The sequence below is a fragment of the Cuculus canorus genome, chromosome 3 (genome assembly GCF_017976375.1).
Source record: "Cuculus canorus isolate bCucCan1 chromosome 3, bCucCan1.pri, whole genome shotgun sequence".
Taxonomy (NCBI): Eukaryota; Metazoa; Chordata; class Aves; order Cuculiformes; family Cuculidae; genus Cuculus; species Cuculus canorus.
Window position 1 is genome coordinate 94,756,952 of NC_071403.1, and position 22,259 is coordinate 94,779,210.

General features: G+C 37.1%; 1 protein-coding gene across 1 annotated transcript in view; it reads right to left on the reverse strand.

Annotated features, from left to right (window-relative positions):
- Positions 1-5,179: 5,179 nt before the first annotated feature.
- The window catches only part of CENPF (centromere protein F), a 29,455-nt gene continuing 12,375 nt past the window's right edge, over positions 5,180-22,259 (reverse strand). The window contains 19 exon segments of the mRNA XM_054062351.1: positions 5,180-5,377; positions 5,379-5,450; positions 9,741-9,934; positions 11,960-12,055; positions 12,058-12,432; positions 13,120-13,198; positions 13,630-13,767; positions 13,769-13,795; positions 15,064-15,135; positions 15,137-15,202; positions 15,246-15,463; positions 15,466-15,666; positions 15,669-15,711; positions 15,713-16,237; positions 16,239-16,531; positions 16,534-16,783; positions 16,786-16,925; positions 18,101-18,236; positions 21,894-22,016. Coding sequence (XP_053918326.1) covers positions 5,243-5,377; positions 5,379-5,450; positions 9,741-9,934; positions 11,960-12,055; positions 12,058-12,432; positions 13,120-13,198; positions 13,630-13,767; positions 13,769-13,795; positions 15,064-15,135; positions 15,137-15,202; positions 15,246-15,463; positions 15,466-15,666; positions 15,669-15,711; positions 15,713-16,237; positions 16,239-16,531; positions 16,534-16,783; positions 16,786-16,925; positions 18,101-18,236; positions 21,894-22,016 — 3,183 coding nt within the window. The 3' untranslated portion in view covers positions 5,180-5,242.

Here is a 22,259-nt window from a genome sequence, read left to right on the forward strand (position 1 = left end):
AGGCAAGAGGAATAATAATCATAGCTGCTTTACTGAATTTATAGAAGTATCTCCAGTGTACAACAGGAATGATGTGAATTTGTGGAATCCTCCTGCCTGCTACAGCAAGCCAGCAATTGCTTAAATTCCCATCAATATTTTTACCATGTACCCTAGGCAGCAACACAGAAATAGCAACTTGGGCGGCTGAAACCAGGAGACTTGCCATTAAAATGATAGTAATCCCACACTTTCCTCTGCTAGTGAAGAGATATGGAACAAGAAACGAGTCGGGGAGAGATCTTCATTAAGTTTTCTCTACTCTCAGCATTCTTTTTTAGACCTGTGCAGCCCTTTGCCTGTTCACATGGTATTGGATATGGCTCTTCCAGCATCAGTCCTATGACAGGTTGTGTGTTCTATCAAACTGTCAGCATCAGAGCAAAGACAAACCTTTAGTTTGCCTGTCGTTTAGTTCTGAGCGGTGGCCAAACACAGTGTGAAATCTACCAATGAACCTACCCACATTTTGGAAGCTCTGGCAGAACTTTGAAGGCTATATTCTCTTTCCTGCAGATGATTCACTAAACTTCCATTTTTCCATGTTATGTTAGTGCATTAAAGTAACGCTTACAATACAGGCAGAATGTTGCTGTGCCAAAGAAGCCAGCAATGGGGATTGAGACACACATCATATGGTACCATTCCCATTCATACTAAAATCACTATTTTAGGGTATGAGCAGTTAACGATAGATTATTATTTAGATTCTTTGATATAAACCAATATTTCCACAAGTAACAGCCTGTCACAGCAAAAGATTTGTTGATCTGAAGATAGTATGAGGAGCCAGTCACCAAGTACTTAAATAGAATAGAGGTAAAAGAGAAGCTAACCAAGTTGAACAAGGAGTTAAGCAAGTAGGAGATCTGGAAATCACAAGCCATATTCTTTCTTTTTGTAATTTCTCACAAGAAATTGGTAAGGAAAAAATCCAAAAGGGTGAGGTATCAGTCATCTCAATTACTACTCTTAGCCTTCATGATCTGAACTTAAGTTAATTAAAAAGGATCCAAACTATGCTCCTCAGGAAAACTAAAACCTTCAAGCACTGAGTGCCAGAAAATTACAAAAGCCACATGTGTACTTAAAAATCAAAAGTAGTATTAAGATCAGATTATTTTGCGGTGAAAAGAATACAGAAAAATTTCTCTATAGTGAAAAAACCCAAGTGGTCTCCAACCATCATTAATAATTTCCCACTCTCCTGTTTTGCTTCTAAAAAAAGCAGTAATCTGATATGAATACAGAGTCTTAATGAAAAAGAAAATCTTCCTTCACAATATCAGATGCAGTTACCCTGTGTTTCATGTGATACTCAGCAGGCCTTCCAAATGAAGGAACCCTAAAACACCATGCAATACTGAGAGCAGGTTCTCACTAACCTTTCATCTGTTTAATTTATAAAGCACAGCAGAAAAGCAAAATACAGAAAGTGTCTGTTTTTTCTCTGCACACAACGATCATCAGTGTGTTCCTCTGTTATCATCTTCAAGGTTTTAGGGCACTATAGGATTATTGTCTAATACACACACCTGAGACTAGATAGGTTTGCATCCACCACTGTCCCAGCTGGTATTTTTCTTCCTCTGTTTAAAGTATATTGATTTGTATCAATTGTAGGGCAAATCAACAAAATCAGTAAGCTGGATAGTGATAACATGTTTCTTCTTTCAGCTCCATCCTTCTCTCCAGCCAGTCATCACTGGACTGGCAAACTCTTCTGAGTGATCCTTCCGTAAGTCAACAAACATTAGCGATGGCAGAACTGATGGAACCGCGATGCAATGCAGACTATCTTCTGGAAGCTGATGTTTAACAAAGTAGCACAGGCCCATGTGCCATAAATGGCATTTCTTCCACTATGGGTCAATTAAAAAAAAAATTGTACAAACTCTAGCCAAATGGCAGTCAATCAGAATGAGGCTATGTCATGGGAAGCACAGAGCTGTCTCAGGCCTGCCAATTTGTGCTATCCCTGTGCTCAAGGCTTGAAGAACTGAGCATCTCTGCAGGTGAGAAGGCTGCAAGAAATCAGGGCAGGATCTGACCTGGGAATATTTGTGATTCTGGCATACGAGAGAGAAGTTCAAATATTAGCCCTTAATAATAATCTGGAAAAGCAGCAGCCAAACAAACTTCCATTTTTGGTTTCCTTTCATTTCTAGGTAAAAAGGCGATTAGTTCAAAGCCTGAGAAAGAGATGAACATCACAAACCAACCATATCCTTCCATCAGCTGTAAAGGTACATGGCAAAAGGATGCCAGCATTCCTGCAACATGCTTTCACCCTACAATTTGGGGCATTTCAGAGAGCAACCTAAGTTAGTTGGGACAGCAAACTAGATTTTATACGAACCACAATGTAAAACTTGGGCAAACAGCAAAATGGAGAAGAGATCAATGCCTCTTCCTGTGCCTCTTTTCTATGTCAACAATCTGGTTAACATGCTAAGAACAATGCCAGAGAACTAAAACCAGCATTTTTACAGGGACTTTCACAGTCAGAATAGAAAGCAAGATACAAGTGCCCTTTAATTCATTATGCATGTCTGACATTGACAAAACATACCCTATGCAATGTTCTTACTAGGAATTCTGATGAGGCATTTTGATTCCTACTGCACGCTTGATTTACAGATAGGTTGGAAATAATGATTTTTACACAGTTTTCAAAACCCTACATGAATTGCGACCTGAAGTCTCACCAGTTTGCAACAAGATGTAGAAATATTAAGTCCCATTTTCAAGTGATTTAGATATTAATGCAAGTAACAAGATCTCTTGCAAGACTTAACCTATATTAGCTCATATGCTGCAAAGCTAAAATTAGCTAGTACTACAATATATATTAGATACTGAAAAATAACAGGCATTGTAATATTTCAAAATGCAAACATTTCAAACTTACCAAAATCTAAAGGCTTATAAATACAAACGGGGACAAGTTAGAACATATTTAATTACTACAGCCTCAATCCTTTCTTTTAGCAATGGGATTTACCTACTTCATTATAACACAGTTGTTTAAATGTTTCTGGTTAAGATTAAACAGTTTTCTAAAGGTAGAAGGTTTTACCACACTCTTCTTAAGTGGGACACTTTTCAAGGCATCAGATTAAACCAGAAAAAATTAAAACAGATTAAATAAAATACATCAGATTTGTGGAGTTTTACTCTATTGTCCACTACCAAGGTGTTTTCATACCCATGCTTCTACCTCAAGAATCACGTTTTTAGAAAAATTGCTACAGTTCCACACATGATCCCTAAAATAATTGGAAGATCCATGAAATTATCTGAAATAATTTAACTTTTATGAACACATTTGCTAGTATACTGACAGAAGCTGAGGCAATCAAAACATATTCTTTAAGATGGGCCTCTTTCAGTCTCCCTGGAAGATGCCTCTAGGCATAGTACCACAAGGATCGCTTTAATTTCTAATACTTGAATCAACAAATACCTAAAGATGTTGAAGAAAAAGCTACAAGATCCACTGAACTGACCCCAGCCACAGGTCAATCTAGTTAATGAAGGAGAGCTTGTATGTAAAGTTTTTGTTCATTTGAACTATATGCTTGTGTTATTTTGTTAGACTTATTTAAGATAAATGCTGAATTTCTTTAAAGGCCTTTCAGTTAGACTGATGAATAATGCTGTTTATGTATATATAAATAGAGAAAAATAGTCTGCTTTGAGGGTAAACCTAACTCAACTTCAAGTAGAATCTTACTTTTGTATCATTAGGGAAGCACCAGTTAGCTATACTTTGTAAGTTCACCTTGGAACAAAAGTATTTTATTTTAAGTTATCTTTTTCAAGTAGCAGAAAATATTATTACCCACTTTTCTTGGAAGGAGAAAGAATAATATGAAAATGCCTCTCTGCCATGCAGCTTGGAGGCTTAGGGCACTACTGCTTGTGTACAGGAGCTTGATTTTCCTAATACTTGGCCTGAGTAGGCAAACAGAAGCAACATGAAATATTAGAAAGTAATCGCTGCTCAGCTGGGTAATGACTGATACAGCTGATGTCACCCTTTTCTCTTGCACAGAGCTGCTTTGCACCACTGAGCGAGCCCAATTAGACCTTTGAAAACCACAAGTACAATCTTCTTGTAATGAGATTATTTGTAATGTACAATCTTAAATTCAAGTGTGCTATCATGAACTAGATGAAGTTATTTTCTTATATTGATAATACCAGAATCTCAAATGCTATTTCCAGGTGAGTTGCCTTCTTTTGGGATCTCAAATATGATTTTTCTTGAATGAAAAGAGGCTAACTCAGGACATCCTATGTGAATATTTCTTGACACCTCACATTTTCTCCAACACATCCACTCTCATTGTATGAAAATCGTTGCAGACTTGTACATAGTGGACAGTGACACATCGGAGGCAAAGCACTGCCAGGGTGAAGGGTGACCTGCAGAGAGTCATTAGGTGGCCATTATTGGTAGGGCAGGCACAGTTCATTCATATGGTGCCCTTTCTGGCCAGGTACATAGTGCCCACTGCAAGCCTGTAATGGATTACTTGCTGCTCAGGACCATTTTGCAGAGATGTAGATTAAATTTTAAGACCTTTGGCTATGGTAAAAGCCTGGGCATACTGGGAAGTATAAAAGGTGGCTTGGCAGGTGCTTAGTCTCAGGGAAAACAGACAGTTGTCTCTGGGTTTGTATGGATCAGATCTCATCATCCTTTGCACAATGTTATTCCATCTGGAAGAAGGTATACCAAGACACAGCGCACAGGACACAGGTTATAACTGCTTTTATATTTGGTTCTGCACTTACAAATGAAATCACTGTTTCATCTGCCTCATTTTTCCTGGAACCTAGTATTTTTAGAAACTAAACTCACATAAGTATCTCTATCTGTAAATCAATATTCAGTACACAGAAAACAAAGGCAACTAGTCCACTTTTTCCATGGCTTAATTTATTAACAAATTTATGAAGAATTGCTTACAGAAAATTCTAAAGAACATCAAATATATATATTGTTTTGTTATGTTTCCACAAGTTTGAGTGACTCTTGGCATTAGTAAACATTCAAGAACAAGCTCGGCAAAACCCATATATCATTAATCATTAAATAAGAGAATATGGTGCCCTCCATATAGTTGTCATACTTATTTTACAAACTTGGTTTCGATAGTCAATTATTCTGACTTGTGATTAAGTCCACATCAATTTACTGCACCTTACAGTTTTCTTTTTGCTCATCCTGCTCAGGTAGTCCTTGTTCAGTTAGAGAATTTTTGGGGTTGTGCATCATAAGATGCTTCCTATTATTATGAGAGAGATTTTTTGTGGATTGCTTATGCAGAACAAAGCAGTGACCTTGAAGAAGATTTCTCCAGTGGAAAAGCTGTTACTGCTTGGGACTGTTCATCATCTACCTGCAACACAACCCGAAATGTCCTGTTTTACTGGTAATGGAAAACCATATTAGCTTTCTGCAGTAGGTCATGAGACTCACTGCAAAGGACTAAATATTGGAAAGTTACAAAAAACCATCTGTATACATATTGAATACAGAAACTTTGAAGACATTTATCACTTTGAATCTACAATAAAGTGAGATTTGATATCAATTGTTTTGGTGCAGTGTAAAATGGAATGTCTGATACAAAGCTGGCATGCCATTTCCTAGGAGCAGAAAAAACTAAACCAGGAACAGACAGTACCTTAATCTGCTTACTAAGGTAGCAGGTATTGCATACTGAGATCCGCATTTCATTTTTCCTGTACATATTCTGCAAACATAAAACATAAGTCACTTTTTTTGCTCACATGTGGACAGAAATCACTGCTTTCTCATTTTAACTGATGTGCAGCCAAAGCACTCCATTTAAATTCTACATTAAATTCACATAGGAAACTGAATTAATTTGCATATGAAAATGACAGGACACATTTTAAACATCTTGAGAAATTTACAATGGTCTGAAACTGGGTGTGAGAAATGAAGTATGTATAAGTACCTGCCAAAGAGAATAAGGCTTTTTTCACTTTAAAAAAAAGACACACTGTTTATCATATTAATCTAAAGCATGAAACTACATTTTGATGGTTTCAACAAACAACGAAATCATATTATTAATAATTCCTCCAGAAATACCCAGATGTACATCATGTTGAAAAAACACCCAAGACATATATCCAGCAATGCCCAAGAGAGAAGGGCACAATTTCTGGAACTGGTGACTTCTGCTTATTTACAAGTGGGAGAAAAAAACAACAACAAAATCTTAATTTCTCCTATATAGTTGAAGGTAAAGAGTTGCCTGTCCTTAGACCTAGACAATATAAGATTAGGCAAGGAGGAGGATTGTTTGGGAAATCTCTCCCCCAGTTAAATTAAAACCAATTCATTACCAATTATTTGTTATTTGCTGTTAGTTTGACTAGTCAGCAAGAACCTATAACAAGCTTATATTATGCTGGCAGGTGATTACTAAACTGCCAACGCTTCCTTTCTTTTTTGCACTATGGAATTTCTTTAAAAGCAAGGCCCTCCATTTATTTCTAAAATTACAGGAAAACATATGTAACTTAGCGTAAATAAAACTTATTGGCATCACTTAATGAAACAGTAATAAAACACAGATGTTCAGGCAATGCCTGCACTCCCAAGAAAGCATTAAGATTGAATCTAGATTCAGTTACCTTCTTTCTTCTACTTTGACATAGTTAGAATTTTTTTTCTTTAAGAGTTTGCCATGTTTGACTAGTTGTTTTGGCAACATCTCCTTTTCCTGTTCCACCTGGTTATAGGATTTCAGCCACAACAGCACTTTTCTGCAGGCAAACTCAATTTCTTTCTGTTGATCTCTAGTGTTAATGTTATCAGCCTACAAAATAAGAAATGCAGTTATTATACCAGAAACATAATTCTTCCACTTAAACATTACAATATCAAATGGAAGCTCAAACTGTTATGAAATATTAGCTGCAGAATGTGGCTGTAATGTATACTTGTTTCCATACAACCTCAATATAGCAGCTCCTTCGCTGCAGGAAAATGAAAGTACTCTTACCAGATGAGTACATACAGGTGATTAACTTAGCAGAAAAACAAGAATTGAAATATCAATAAGGGAGACTTAGTCTCTTCAAATATAGCAACAAATTATGAATGTTCAGATCACTGGAGTCAAGACTAGCATCCTGCCTACAAGAAAGCTGTATCAAATCTGAGGCAGGGGTCCTTTTCCGACTTGTTATCATCACTTCATCGACAAGGCATATGCAAGTACTGCTTTCCAAGCAACAGATTTCAAAATAACACTCTAAATTGACTCCCTTATTCTTTTTGTCCCTAAAGCACCTTGTTACCACAGAGACAAGATAACCCAAGCCTGCTTTGCACTGCAAATTCCAGCTCAAAAATATTATTCTGAGCAGCAACAAATCATTCCTTTCCATTGACTTCCACCTTCCTGGGCTGCTCCACAATCATCCAATCTGGTACCAACCTGCGTGCAAATACCACACAGTGAGCACAGCAAGAAACCATGTGTTGTACATGTGCATTACCACAGATACTGTTTCCTGTCATCAGCATCTATCCTGCAGTACTATATCACTAGACCGATTAACACCACAGTAGAGGGCTCTATGGAATAAAGAACTGTTGAGCAAGATGAATGTAATACAATTCAGTGTTTAGTTCAAAGCAAACAGATTTGACAATATGTCCTCAAGAGTGCATTTAGAGAGATACTCATTCCCAAATTGAGAGGTCTATTTTCTATTGTCCACTATCAAGGTGTTTTCATACCCATGCTTCTACCTCAAGAGCTATTTTTTTAAAAAATTGCTACAGTTCCACACATGATCCCTAAAATAATTGGAAGATTCATGAAATTATCTGAAATAATTTACCTTTAGCAACTTTCCAGTACCCGAAGGGGGCCTACAAGAAAACTAGGGAGGGACTGTTTGCAAAGGCTTGTAGTGATAGGACTAGGGAGAATGGCTATAAACTAGAGAGGGGCAGATTTAGACTAGATACAAGGAGGAATTTCTTCATGATGTGAGTGGTGAGGCACTAGCACAGGTTGCCCAGGGAAGTTGTGGATGCCCCATCCCTGGAGGTGTTCAAGGCCAGGTTAGATGAGGCCTTAGGCAGCCTGATCTAGTGGGAGGTCTCCCTACCCTTCGCAGGGGTGTTGGAACTGGATGATCTTTAAGGTTCCTTCCAATCCAAACTATTGTATGATTCTATGATTATAACCTTTATGAACAGATTTGCTGGTATACTGACAGAAGCTGAGCCACAAGAATTGCTTTAATTACCTAATACTTGAATCAACAAACAACTAGAGGTGTTGAAGAAAAAGCTACGAGATCCAATGACCTGACTCCAGCCAGAGGTCAACCTAGTTACTTTACTTGTATGTATAGTTTTTTGTTCTTTTGAACTATATGCATTATTTTGGTTTGTGTTACTTTGTTGGACTTGAGACAAATACTGAATTTCTTTAAAGGTCTTTCAGTTAGACTAGGTCTATCTAGTTACCAAAGTTACTTGCTGGCCAAAGGTGAAGATTAACATTTTAAGACCTTTGGCTACCGTCAAAGCCAGGGCATACTGGGAAGTACAAGAGGTGGCTTGGCAGATGCTTAGTTTCAGGGAAAGCAGACAGTCCTCTCTGGGTTTGTACAGATCAGGTTTCAACCCCTCTTACACAACGTTATTCCATCTGGAGGAAGAGGTACCAAAACACAGTGCACTGGACGAAACTCCAGTCGTACTCTTGTTTTATGGCTTCACTCTTGGCTGTGTGGCAGACTCCACTGACTGCCAAGCGAATGCTTTTGTGCAGCCTGGCAGACTGGAAGAATTTTTATCAACTTGTACACTTCTGTGTAGCCTTCATATACAGAAGTATCAATATATAATAACTGTTTTCTCTTATTGCATAGCTTGAGATAGCATTATTAAAAACTTTGGACAATTAAAAAGTTGATTTCTGTCCTAAAGATAGAATATTTTTCAACAGCCTGCAAAGCATTTGTATCGGCTTAGAAAGAATGCCTTATTCTGATGTACTGTGAAACATCCAGCAATGTGTAATATTACTGAAAACACAAAGCTAATGTAAACTTCAGTTACTAGACTTTTTTTTAACAAACATCAGCTTTCAAAATCTAACTCTGTAGTACTTATTTGTTTTGATAACTTCAAAATCTGGTAAACAGTAACATTTAAGTCTAGTTTCTTTACCAGCTAAATGTTCCCTATTTACATGTTTAACAGCCTCTCAAATATCTGTAGTTATTTTATAGCATCTTGACTCTAGAACTCCAAGAAAAAATTGAAGGGTCAACTCAAGACTCCCAAAGATTAAATCTTTTGCTATTTACTTTTTCTGAAGCCTAAGAAACCACAGTATAAGAAATGTCTGGTCTTTAGAATCCATTATTAGAAACTGAAGATATGCCTGGATTTAATTTACATTTCTCAATGGGTTTCCCTATGAAATCACAAATCGCATCACAGGAACAACCTGCAGATTGCTAGCATCATTGAGACCTCTGTTATGTTTTAGGAATTCAGTTTTTATGATCTTATCTTCACTGCCTTGCTGCCAAAAGGAAATAATGAGAAAAATGTAAGAATGTGTCCTAAACTTTACTTGCCAGATGAATATATTTAGCAAATGTAATTTTTTTAAATTTACCTTTTGTGGTTTGCTGCCACCAGGTGTTCAACGGGAGTGCTTGACAAGATTATCTGGTCTGCATTTTTGCACAGCTTGTGTAGGCAAAGGCAATTTCTCACTTGAGGAAGCTGGATGGGGACTGGTTCTTAGATTTAGGGATATTCTGGGTAAAATGCAAGGGCTACCCTTTCCAGGGGGGATATCAGCAAACCTTGAAAAATAAGCAACTTCTATTAAAAACACCTAAATAATCAAAGAATCATAGAATTGTTTAGATTGAAAAAGACCTTTAAGATCATCGAGTCCAACTGTTAATTTAGCAATGCCAACACCACCACTAAACCATATTCCTAAGTACCACATCTACACATCTTAAATATGTCCAGGGATGGTGATTCAACCACTTCCCTGGGCAGTCTGTTACAGTGCTTGACAACTCTTTCAGTGAAGAAATTTTTCCTAATATCCAGCCTACACCTCCCTTGGCACACCTTGAGGCAATTTACTCTCGTCCTATCATTTGTTACTGGAGAAAGAAACCAACATCTGCCTCACTACAACCACCTTTCAGGTAGTTGTAGAGGGAGATAAAGTCTCCCCTCAGCCTCCTTTTCTCCAGATTAAATAACTCCAGTTCCTTCAGCCACTCCTCTTACCACTTATAATCCAGACCCTTCACCAGCTTTGTCGTACTTCTGTACACTCTCCAGCACCTCAATGCCTGTGAGATGTCGCCTCACTAATGGTAAGTACAGTGGGATGATCACCTCCCCAGTCCTTCTGGCCACACTATTGCGGATACAAGCTAGAATGCTGTTGACATTCTTGGCCACCTTGGCACACTGCTGGCTCGTATTCATGGAGCTAACAATGAATACCTCCCGGTCCTTTTCCACTGGGCAGCTTTCCAGCCACGCTTCCCCAAGCCTGTAGTGTTGCATGAGGTTTTTGTGGCCCAATGCGGGACCTGATATTTGGCCTCATTGAACCTCATACAACTGTCTTCAGCTCATTGATCCAGTTCCTCTCTAGAGCCTTCCTGCCCGCAAGCAGATCAACACTTGCATTCAACGTGGTGTTACCTGCAAGCTTACTGAGGGTGCACTCAATCCCCTCAACCAGACCACTGATAAAGACACTAAACGGAACCTGTCCCAACACTGAGCCCTGGGGAATACCACCTGTGACAGGCTGCCAACTGCATTTAACTCCGCTTACCACAACTCTCTGGGCCTGGCCATCCAGCCAGGTTTTTACCCAGCGAAGAATACGACATCCAAGTCATGAGTAGCCATTTTCTCCATGAGAATGCTGTGGGAAACAGTGTTAAAGGTTATAGAATATTTTGTCTGCCTCTCCATGCTGGTTGAGTGGTCTATAGCAGGTTCCCACCATATCTGTCTTGCTGGACTTCCCCATAAACACTCAACCTTATCATCACCATCATTAAGCTCTAGGCAATCAAAACACTCCCTAACATACAGGGCTACCCCACCACCTCTCCCTCCTTTCCTATCCCATCTGAATGGCTTATAGCTGCCCATTGCAGCACTCCAGTTGTGCAAGTCATCCCATCATGTTTCTGTGATGGCAACTGTACTGTAGTTTTCCTACTGTACAATGGCTTCCAGCTCCTCCTGTTTGTTGCCATTGCTGTGTGCATCACTGTATCACAGAATCATGGAATAGAGGGAGTTGGAAGGGACTTCAAAGGTCATCCAGTTCCAACACCCTTGTGAAGGGTAGGGAGACCTCCCACTAGATCAGGTTGCCTAAGGCCTCAACTAACCTTCCTTGAACACCTTCAAGCATGGAGCATCCACAGCTTCCCTGGGCAACCTGTGCCAGTGCCTCACCACTCACATCATGAAGAAATTCCTCGTTATGTCTAGTCTAAATCTGCCCCTCTCCAGTTTATGCCCACTGCCCCTGGTCCTATCACTAAAAGCTTTTGTAAATAGTCCCTCCCCAGCTTTCTTGTAGGCCCCCTGTGGGTACTGGAAGGTTACTATTAGGTTTTCCTGGAGCCTTCTCTTCTCCAGGCTGAACAACCTTAACTCTCCAGCCTGTCCTCATATGAGAGGTGCTCCAGTCTCTAGACCTCCTCTTGACCTGTTCCAACAGTTCCATATCTTTCTTATGTTGGGGGTTCCAGAACTGGACACAATACTCCAAGTGGGGTCTCATAAGAGTGGAGTACTCTGAGAATATTTGCTTTTATAAAACAGTGTAAATACCTTTTTTCACTACTTCTGGAAGCCCATCTAGGTCATAGTATGTGTCCTCCTGACCCAGCTGATTTTGACAGATATCATCCTTTTTTCTTTTGGTGAAGTCTCTGGCACAGGGGATCTTAGTTCTCCATTATCTTTCCTGTTGTCCTCGTATCTCTGCCTTTCAGTTGAAGGCCTAGTAGTACCTTCATCTGACCATATCTCTTTGACAGATTCATTACTCATTGTTAATGGCTTAGGTGAATTCTGCAAAGAAGCACTGACAGAATCACTTGTTGACTGTTTCAGCTCAGCACTCAACCAATTGACTTGTGTTTTTAGCATCTCATTTTCTTCCTCTAGTTTATAATACTTAATAAGTAGAGGGCGGTATTTCTCCAAGTGCTCATCTGCTTCTCTGGTTTTCAATTCTGCACATTCCTGTGGTTCTTTCAGTTTTAATTTCATTTCTTCTGTAATGGCCTTCTCATCAGGACCTTTCAAAGCCAAATAACGTTATTTACATAACTGAGATTAAAAAAGACGTATAGATAAGAATTTATAATGCAATGGTGAAACATCTTTTAATTATACATCTTCTGTAACTGTGCAACTATAAAAATATAACTGACGGTATATAGCAAAATCAGTAATATATCAGATACAATAATGTTTTTCTCTAAATAGAGAGCAAACATGCCAAATCTGGAAAGAACCCTTCACCAATGCATGGGCAAATATTTTCCCTGTCATTTTGTACCTTCTGAACACTCAAGTCTGTACACCTCACATTATTTAAATATTATTTACAATACACTGCATCTCACGAGACAAGCCAAAACATAAATGATAAACCAAGAGAATCAGAGGGGAAAGCTTGATGGAAAATAATTACAGAACTTGTGCACAAGCTTCAGTAATTAAGAAACACACTTTTTCCATAAATCACTTCTAACTACAAAAAATGGAATACTCAAAATACATATTCAGAATCTAGAGTTGCCTCTGATACTTTCAAGAGAAAGGTGATGAACTAGATTTTTGAAATGTTTGACACAGTTAAGAATCATGCTCTGTATTAGAGCTGCCTATGCAAATGGACATTTTAGGGGAAACAAGAAAAGGAGTTTTACAAACTAATGCACTGCTAAGAAAGCTTTAAGATTGAATCTAGATTCAGCTACCTTCTTTCTTATGGTCCTTCTTTAATAGTTCATCACGTTCAGCTAGTTGTTTCTGCAACATTTCCTTTTCCTGTTCCATCTGCAACAAATTATGAATGTTCAGATTACTGGTTTCAAGACTAACAGCCTAACTATGAGAAAGCTGTATCAACTCTGAGAGAGCAGTCCTTTTTCCACTTGTTATCACTTCATTGATGTGGCATAATACAGTGCTGCTTTCCCTTTTTCAAATGTACACTCCCAGATAAATCACATATACTCTTAACACTGAGTTCTGAGGTAAATTCCCCTTTCACTGCTTGCTATATGGAAAAAAAGGTTAATTTAACATTTACTAAGTTTTGAGAAAAGTATATATAGAGTCTGGAAATATTACTAAAGACAATTTCTTTTGCAATAGGATCAGTAAAATGTTGTAAACCAGAATTTAATTAAATTAAATTAAAACAGAATTTAATTAAAAACTCACAGCGCCATTCTTCCTGTTTTCTGATTTACCTTTCAGTTTGCTTCTGTCAGAGCATCCTGATGATGTTTCTCTGCTTGAACTAGCCTGTCTTTATATTCTGATATTTCTCTCTTAATTTCACTTTCTTTTTCTTGTAGTTCTTTCTGGACTATCTCCAGCCTCTTAGTCGGTTCATTTTTTTTCTGGCATAGTGAGATGCAGCTGAATCTGGAAATAGTAATAGCACAATTTCTCAATGGAGAAACAGTTGACCCATTAAACTATTTGACCTTACATCTGAAACGTCTTTGAATTCCCCAAAACAACTTGGTGAGAAAAAATCATTTTAACAGTGGCTAAAGACACTGTAACCAATGAATGGAACATGTGAACACAAAAGGCATGACAAGAAGCAACAGAGGGCCTTCTAAAAAGAAACATGATCTGAGGGGTACATTTGAAGCAATAAAAATTAGTAACTTCAAAGCTCAAGGACTGCAAAAAAAGAACTGTCTGAAGGCAGCACCTGAATCACTTATATTGAGTATTTAATCTTAAAGAAGCTCCAGCTGTGTATGGTAAGGAACAATATTTTTTTTCCTTCAAGTGTCTAGGTATAGGGGTGGATGCTCTAAGTGAATCGCAAGCAGCATATACATGTAAAAGATTTTCTTCTCTGCAAGGAACAGTTGCTTAGTGTTGAACAGCTGGCCAAAATGTACAGCTTCAAGATGCTCTGATGGTGAGAGCGGTATTAAACTTTAATTCGTGAGTCTATGTTGACTGGGCACTGGAGGCCACTTGCGCAGAACTCAATGGTCAAAACAAATTCTCACAAGCAGAAAATTCATCTGTTAAATTTATTTTTTAAGGGGAATTAGTCTAATACAGCATATACAAGAATTAAACTTTTTTCCTCCCTTCTGAGTGAAGTTTTGATTCTGCCACACCTTAGAAGGAGCAGCAAAATCTAGTTCACTGGTGGCATGTCATCTACAGCACTGATAAAAAAAGAAAGAGCTGACTCCCAGATTTCTTGTTCCATTGGGTATTTTGAAAGAATTCAGATGAAATGAAAATTAAATGTTTTACAAGCTTGATCTGTTCTGCTCACGATACTGAAAGGAATTCATGGGAATTTGCTTGTCCCATGAAGGGACATGTGAAGTGTGTGCATCTTTAACAAACTGTGTTAATCAGTGATCTAAGCTTGTAAGGACAATATAGATACATGCAGTGCACACACACTCACTAACACAGCAGGATCCATGATACAGAACAGAAGAAAAGTAAGAAAGCAGCGCAAAGTCCTACACAATTCTAATAGACTAAACTTATTGGTTTTGTCATCATCATCTGTTATTTCTTCTGATCCTTGTGATACATAAACCAGAACTCAAGGTACAGATTATTTTTCTACTTTCTCTCAAGAACTATAGTGTTTCTGCAGGACACATTTTTAAATGCATTGAATTTAAAATTTAAATTCGGCTTACCATAAATACGGTACTACATTTCTCTTTCATTGTATTTTGTGTTACCTTGATATTTAACATGTCCTGTCTTAAAACAGTCAATCCCTGTAGAAGGCACATGTTGGATACTGGAAAATTCCAACTGTAGCTGCTGAAATTTCTTGAAACAAGAACTTTCTTGGTTCTATTCTTAATGGAAGAACTATTTCTTCTGAAGCTATTAGTTTGCTCAAGATACCCCTATTCTCACTAAGTATCTGTTTTCCTTGTTCTAATTTTGCATCCTTTTCCTCAGATTCAATTGTTTGCTCTCTCAGAATGCTCATCACATTTGCATTTTCTTCTTCCACCAATGTATTCTTTGCTTGCAAAACTTTAAGCTCTATTTTAATTTCTTCAGTTCTTAATTCAATACATTGTTTTCTTCCTTGTGTTTTCTGGACATTTCAGAAATTGATTCTTCTTTTTCCTTCAAACTAATAGAAATACTTCTATTTGCTTCCAGTAAAGTTGTTTGTTCTTGCTCTAAATCTCTGCTTAAATCCTTAAGAGCTGCATTTTCTTTAGTAAAAACCTGATTTTTTTTTTTGGTATATCAACAAATTATTGAAGACATGTCTTTATCTCTGAATCCCGTGTTCCAGACATGAGCTTCAGCTGTGTTACTTCCAACATCTTCCAGCAATTTATTATTGATCCTTAAATCCTGAAGCTCAGCTTGTTGGTTTACTGATCTTCTATTCAGTGTTTGCAGTTGCACATCCTTTTCCTCAAGAACAGCTAAAGTCTTTTTAATGAAATTCTGATGTGCTGAAATACTTACTTGCAAGTTACTAATGCACTGTTTAGTTTCTGTCACAAAGCTTCCATGGATCTGCTCTATATTAAATAACTGTTCTGTTTCACTCTTTATTTGCAGTAACTCTTCAATCTGCTGCTGCTGATGTGAATTCAGCTGGTTTTGAGCCACTAAGAAAACCTCAAGAGAAAATACTTGATCTTGTAAAATGGCCAGATCCTTAGTTTTTCTGACTTCCAGAAGAGGTCTTGCACATCCATGATCCCTGCCAATGGAGTTATTTGCTGAAAGTTGCGTATTATCTAGAACAGTTTTATCCTCACCATTCCGTGAATTAACTTCTCCATCTTCTGTCATTTCTGAAGCATCTTTTGCTTTTACAAGACAACAGATTTTTTTCATATTCACCAAGAAGGTCATGACAACACTGTTCCCATTGCAGTTCTTTATTTGCTGCTAATTGTAAATTTTCTTATAGTTGGTTGGTAAACTGGTATATTTTACAGGACATATTATCTATCTCCTCACAGTACTTTTTATCAGAACATTCTGCTTTCTGCTGAAGTTCACTGAAAGCTTTTTTTGTTTCTTCTAATTCTGCGCTTTTCTGTTCCAGCTTGTTTTTAAGTTCTCTGATCTCTGTCCTTTTCTTGTCACTTTCTATTCCCATCATTCTGAGTTTCTCACTATATTTTTGATTTGCTGACTTTGAAGGGAATTCTACAAGTCACTAATATGAATCAGCATACCTCCCTTTTCAGACTTAAGTTTATGTATAAGATGATCTTTTTCATTTTTCCATTGAGAAAAAGCAGTAAACTCTTTTTGCCATTCTTCATATTCATTCTGCTTGAATCCAAGGATGCTCTGTAAAGCTTCCAATTCTTCCTTCATCTTACTTACTCTACAGTTTGGTTCTTTAATACTATTTTCTTTTTCCTTTGAAAAAGGTCTTTGATAGAATCTTGTTGCTTTTCCATGCCAGCTAAAGCTATTTTCAGCTTCTCCAGTGAAAGGGATCTCTTTTGGCTTTTATATTTCTCTTCTAGGAACTTCAGCTCTGCTTCCTGAAAAGTATTCTTATCTGTAAAACAAGACACCATCAAATCTCTCCCAGTCAATTGTACTGATAATTTTCTAGATGAACTATTACTATTTACTTTTACTATTTTCAATTCTCATTCTAGTGCAAAGCATTACTCTGAAGTGTTCTCACTGGATAAAGGATTGTTTTATCACCTTAGGCTATTGGACCCTGTGTAATCATATACTGTCAACTTTCCATTCTGCAGTCTGATACGAGTCTGCACCGTAAGCTGGTCAGTCCATACTTCACAGGTATAACCATGTACTGTTTCAGTGTCTCGTTCTCATCAAATTTTTATATAAAGTAGCACTACTTTTTTCTTGTTTGGTTCTTTTTTTTTTTACAGGACAGGTTTCGTTCCAGTATGTGGCCTTCTCGTGGGTCAGCCTTACACTCCATTTCTGCCAAAGAATGACTAAATCTACACAGCCATTTAATAAATTGCCATAGTTGTTTCTGTGCTTTAATAGGAACAGACTAAGAACACCAAGGATAACTGTGAGGGGAGGAAGGCATTACATTCCACTAGCTAGCTGGTAAAGGCTGCAAATTTTCAATACAATTAAAACCAAATCATCAGTTGAAAGGCAATGAAAACCTTGGTCATTAATTTTAAGGAGAACAGAATCAAATTCAAAAGCTTTATTTTGAAGTCTTACATGAAGTTTAACTGATGCACAGATACAAGAGGGATGTACAGCAAGAAGTGGGAATCTATCCCCTTTTTTCAGTCAGATCCAGCAGATCTATAAAATATATTTCAATTCAGTTCCTAAAAAACTATGTTCTCAATTAGAATCAAACACCACAAGCAACACTCAACTACTGGTGGTTATATAACATTTTCCTACCCCTTTTTATTAATAAACTCTGTGAAACACAAAATAATTATAAAACTGAAGTTTTCTGGTTCAAATACATTCTGTGAAATTCAGTTTGCTGATAAGATCAGTACACTTCAATTAATTTCAAAATTCTGTATCTTCAGGAACTGCATATGTTCATAGGTAAAAATTCATTTCCATTTAGGACAAGCTCAGTGTTGGCTGAAAACACTAATCATATCAACAGTGGAAATCTTCTTACTTAATTCACAATGAAACTTACAGGATTGCAGGAAACATGCCATTAAACAGGCACAGGAGTTCTGCAAATCTAAATACGTAACTCACTTTTCATCTCTTCTGCAAAATTCTGGCTCTGCTTTAGAGACTGCTTGATCTTATTAAGTTCTTCTTCAAGTCTGTGAATCTCTTGCAATTTTTTTTCCAGTTGGCAGTAAAGAAGGCATTCCTTTCACTTCACCTTCTAAAACAAAACCAAATAAGACCATATTTCATATGAATTGTCAAGATGATCAAATAATTTAAGAAAGAGATTTATTAGGACGTATTAAGTCTTTGGGTAGCTATGCCCTGTTCCCCAAGCAGTGCCTAGGAATATAAGCTGAATTGTTCCTAACTAGTTGACAGTATCTGAGAGATGTTGCCAGTTGAAGTAGCCGGCATACCCCTTGTTTACCTAAAGCAAACAGCTACACGTGACCTGCTCCAAACAGGCTGAGATGGGACAAGATATATCCTACAAAATCTGAGTTGATGAAGTTAGACTACTTTCCCAAAGCAACTAAGGAAACAAATCCTTGTATTAGCATAAAAACTAACAAGAAATTTGTAGACCAGATTTCACTTATCATCTTAAGTAAAGACAAGTTCTCCTTCCAATGAACATTATCATCACGTCAACATCAGTCAAATATTATTTAGATGTGCTTACACTTTCAGAAGGCTATTTTGCCATTAGAAGTATTGTCCTCCAAATAAATAGAAGGTTTAAAACAAACAAACAACCCTCTGTAACTACACTACATCTTGGAATCCAAATAAAAGGCTTTTTTAAGGAAACTAATCCTTTTTCTCCGAACTTCTGTGCTGCTGAACAACAGATGGCATGGCACTGGCATGGCCCAATTGGAAACAGGCTGCCGTTTATTCATCCATTTACTACTAGCAGATGGGCAGCAATTCACAAAAGCCAAGCTCAAGAAATGGAAAGGTCTGGATGAAAAAAATTAAAAGCTTGTGGGCACGCAGACTTGGTTTTGTAACAACATAAATAAATCACCCTCAGAACACAATTAAACTGTCACTGTCACTAACAGTTACCTTCCGTTCTACTCACAGCCTTTCCTACTCAGAGCTGAAAAAAAATCCAGTGACGTATAAGTGTCAAGGAAGCAAGTTTTCTAGTAGTGTTAACAGTAAGTTTTTCAAAGAAGTACAAGTGTCTAAAATTTTTGCATTCAAAAAGTGCAAAATGCCGGTTCATTAGAAAAGCTAGGGTGATCTAAGGAAAGGGAACCAAACAAGTTTAAGGAATTAAAACGGTTATTTTGATTTGGTGCTAACTTCCCCAACAAACAGCACTCAGCAAAACTGAGGAACCCACAATTTAATGGACTAAGTATCTGATAATAATTAGCCATTCAATCCAGTTATTGATTTTACTTGTACATTGTTTTATTCAAGTTAGACATTCTGCAATTGTCCCTTGAAAAAGCAGAAACCGAACCAAAGCAAACTCTAGAACCTATGTACAGGTAGCACTATTACTCCAGAGAAACTCTTCACAGGGCAAGTTTACAGGCAGTTTAGGGACAGAATCACCAATTTCTCCAAAAATAGTTACAGGTTTGCTTGCACCATTAAAACGTAAATCATATACTAAGATGCCAGAACAGAGCTATTGAGATATCACCATTGCAAGGTTTAGTAGTCCTTAGACTAAGCATATCCAGTGTGTCCACAAGTACATGTCTTTTGCAACTTTTTTGGAACACCAGTCTTCTTATACAGTGAGGACTAAACATAGCAGTGGATTAACCTGTGAACAGTCAACTGTATTCTCCACTGGGTGGTTAGATTTCAGTGTAAGACTGCAACAATCTCCCTTTAAAAAAGGAAAAGAAATGTCAATCTCACTCTTGTTTTCTTTTTTATTTAAATACAATCTACTGTTTTCTATTTTTTTTAAACAAAATCTTCTGCCACCAAAGCCTCCAAGACTTAAAAAAAATTCAATGTAATGTTTTGTATTATACTTATTTATGAGCGAGGAAGACAACCCATGCACTAAGTTCTGCTGATGCATACCATGCTTTCTCATGCATGTTTTTAGAGACAACTGTAGAGCTACTATTCTCTTCAAATACTACAATTTCTCCCAGATTAAGCTTCTTCATACTTTTATTTGTTTAGCTCTAATACAACATCACTGTCACCACTTGTTCAATTGTCTGACCAAGACAAACAAATACGAAGAAAAAATCTGACTATAGCTACAGTCTAGTAAGAGGGATACAAGACTGGTAGGTAAAATGAAACACTCCCAAAAATGTAAAGAAAAAAGGCATTTCCATAAATTAGATGCACTCTCTCAATGGGATGTAAAAAAACTATCAAATCTAACCTCACTCTACAATTTCAAAGCCAGGAAGGGCATAAGACCACAATATCTAATATAAAATATCTATTGTTTTTTTTCTAAAAATATGAACGATTATATTAAGAATGTGCAGAAGCTTGATAGATGTTTTCCTCCGCTAGGATACATTGGAAGAACAAAAATGATTGTAATTAGCCTTACCACTGGAAGGCACTGGTTACATTTATTTACTAAATAGGTTTCAAGGACCACTGTCTGGCACCAGGGCCAAGTGGCATGGAACAGCCCATATCTGTACCACTAAAGTCTTCTATCTTCCAAAACAGGTGGCCGTAACCAAACCACTTGCTGGGAATGGTCCCAAGCTCATGTGAACTCCCAAACTGTGTCTGGGAATTGTATCAAGGAGTGCTAATCAGCTGCGTCAAAGCTATGCAAATTGTTGTTCTAACAATTAATAGCATAAATAGTCATATTCTAATAGCTGGGAATGTTCCCACATATTGTAATCTACCAGCATGAAGGTACTTAAAGTTTCACAATACACTCAAGCTGTACCAATGCTTGTGCATTTGATCTGAACAAAATTCATTGTTTTGCTTTGAATTTGCTCACAGAATTTTGACAAGTAAATTTATGGCAGAAATTATGCCAGTCTATTTTATATCTGCTCATGACAGACAACAAGAAAAATACGAGTGTGTAAATAAAACAAACTGTGACATGGATTATATAGGTATTGAGCTTTCTTTTCTATTTCTGATTCTCCACATAAAGGATAAAATTTGGATTGAGGAGTCTCTAGTGGCACAACTGTAAAAATTAAAAATTAAAAAAAAATGTGTAGCTGCTGTAATTGGTAGCAAAGCAAAACCATATAACTGAGAAGGCAAAGGAGATATTAAAGCGAAAAGATTTCTACGTGTGTAAATATGAGATAGTACGGTAGCATACAAAGACTTGTCTGAATTTATCTTCATTTTGGGGAAAGTTTTTTACACCAGTTTTACTTTTGGACTGTGTTTCTTCTAAGAAAAATGAAAATGCCTTTTTTTTTAAAAAAAAAAAAAAGGATATAGTAAGTTTATACATAAAATCTCTGATGTTGGCAGTGTGCATCAAAGCAGTAATCAATGATTCTAGAATTTACTTTTAAAATCAGCCAAGCATTGATATATTTTTGTTTGAGGACTAAAAGCAAGAATGTCTTAAAATTTAAGACATTAAGTTTTGTCTGTTTTTAATAAAAGGTAAGTCCAACATGAACTATAACAATATCAGCAGCATTACAGCAATGAATCCTAACCATGCAGCCAATTCCACAAATTGCATTGACCTACATGACATTCATTAAGATCTCATTTTGTGTTACAACTAGGAAATGTTAAGATCATTCACAAAAGTGTTCAAAGATTGACTATGGGGAAATATGCTACACAAATAAGTACTCAGCAGTACTATCGTTTACAGATTACCAATTTATATTATTAATTCTATCAACTACTCTTCTGCATTGATTACCTCAAAGCTTCTTGTCAAATCAGTTTCCTTAGCCTGGGCTGCTAACAAAGCCAGCTCAGCTCTGTGCAGCTTCTGCGTGAGATCACTGGTATCCTATTCCAAGCATTGTTTCACTGCCATTACCTCTAACAACACTGAAAATTGACACTATACTCACAGGCATATATAACTTCTTTTTTTAAACTCCCATTCTTGAACTCCAATGTTATATTACAAAATAAAACTGCATTATTTTACCCCACCATGGGCCTAGGGCTGCTTTACTGTGATTTAGAAAATTGCTGCTTATTGCCTTTCCGCTCTTTTGACTCTGACCAGAAAGATGGTACGTCTCTAAAATACACGTATTTCTGTCCAAAATTGGAT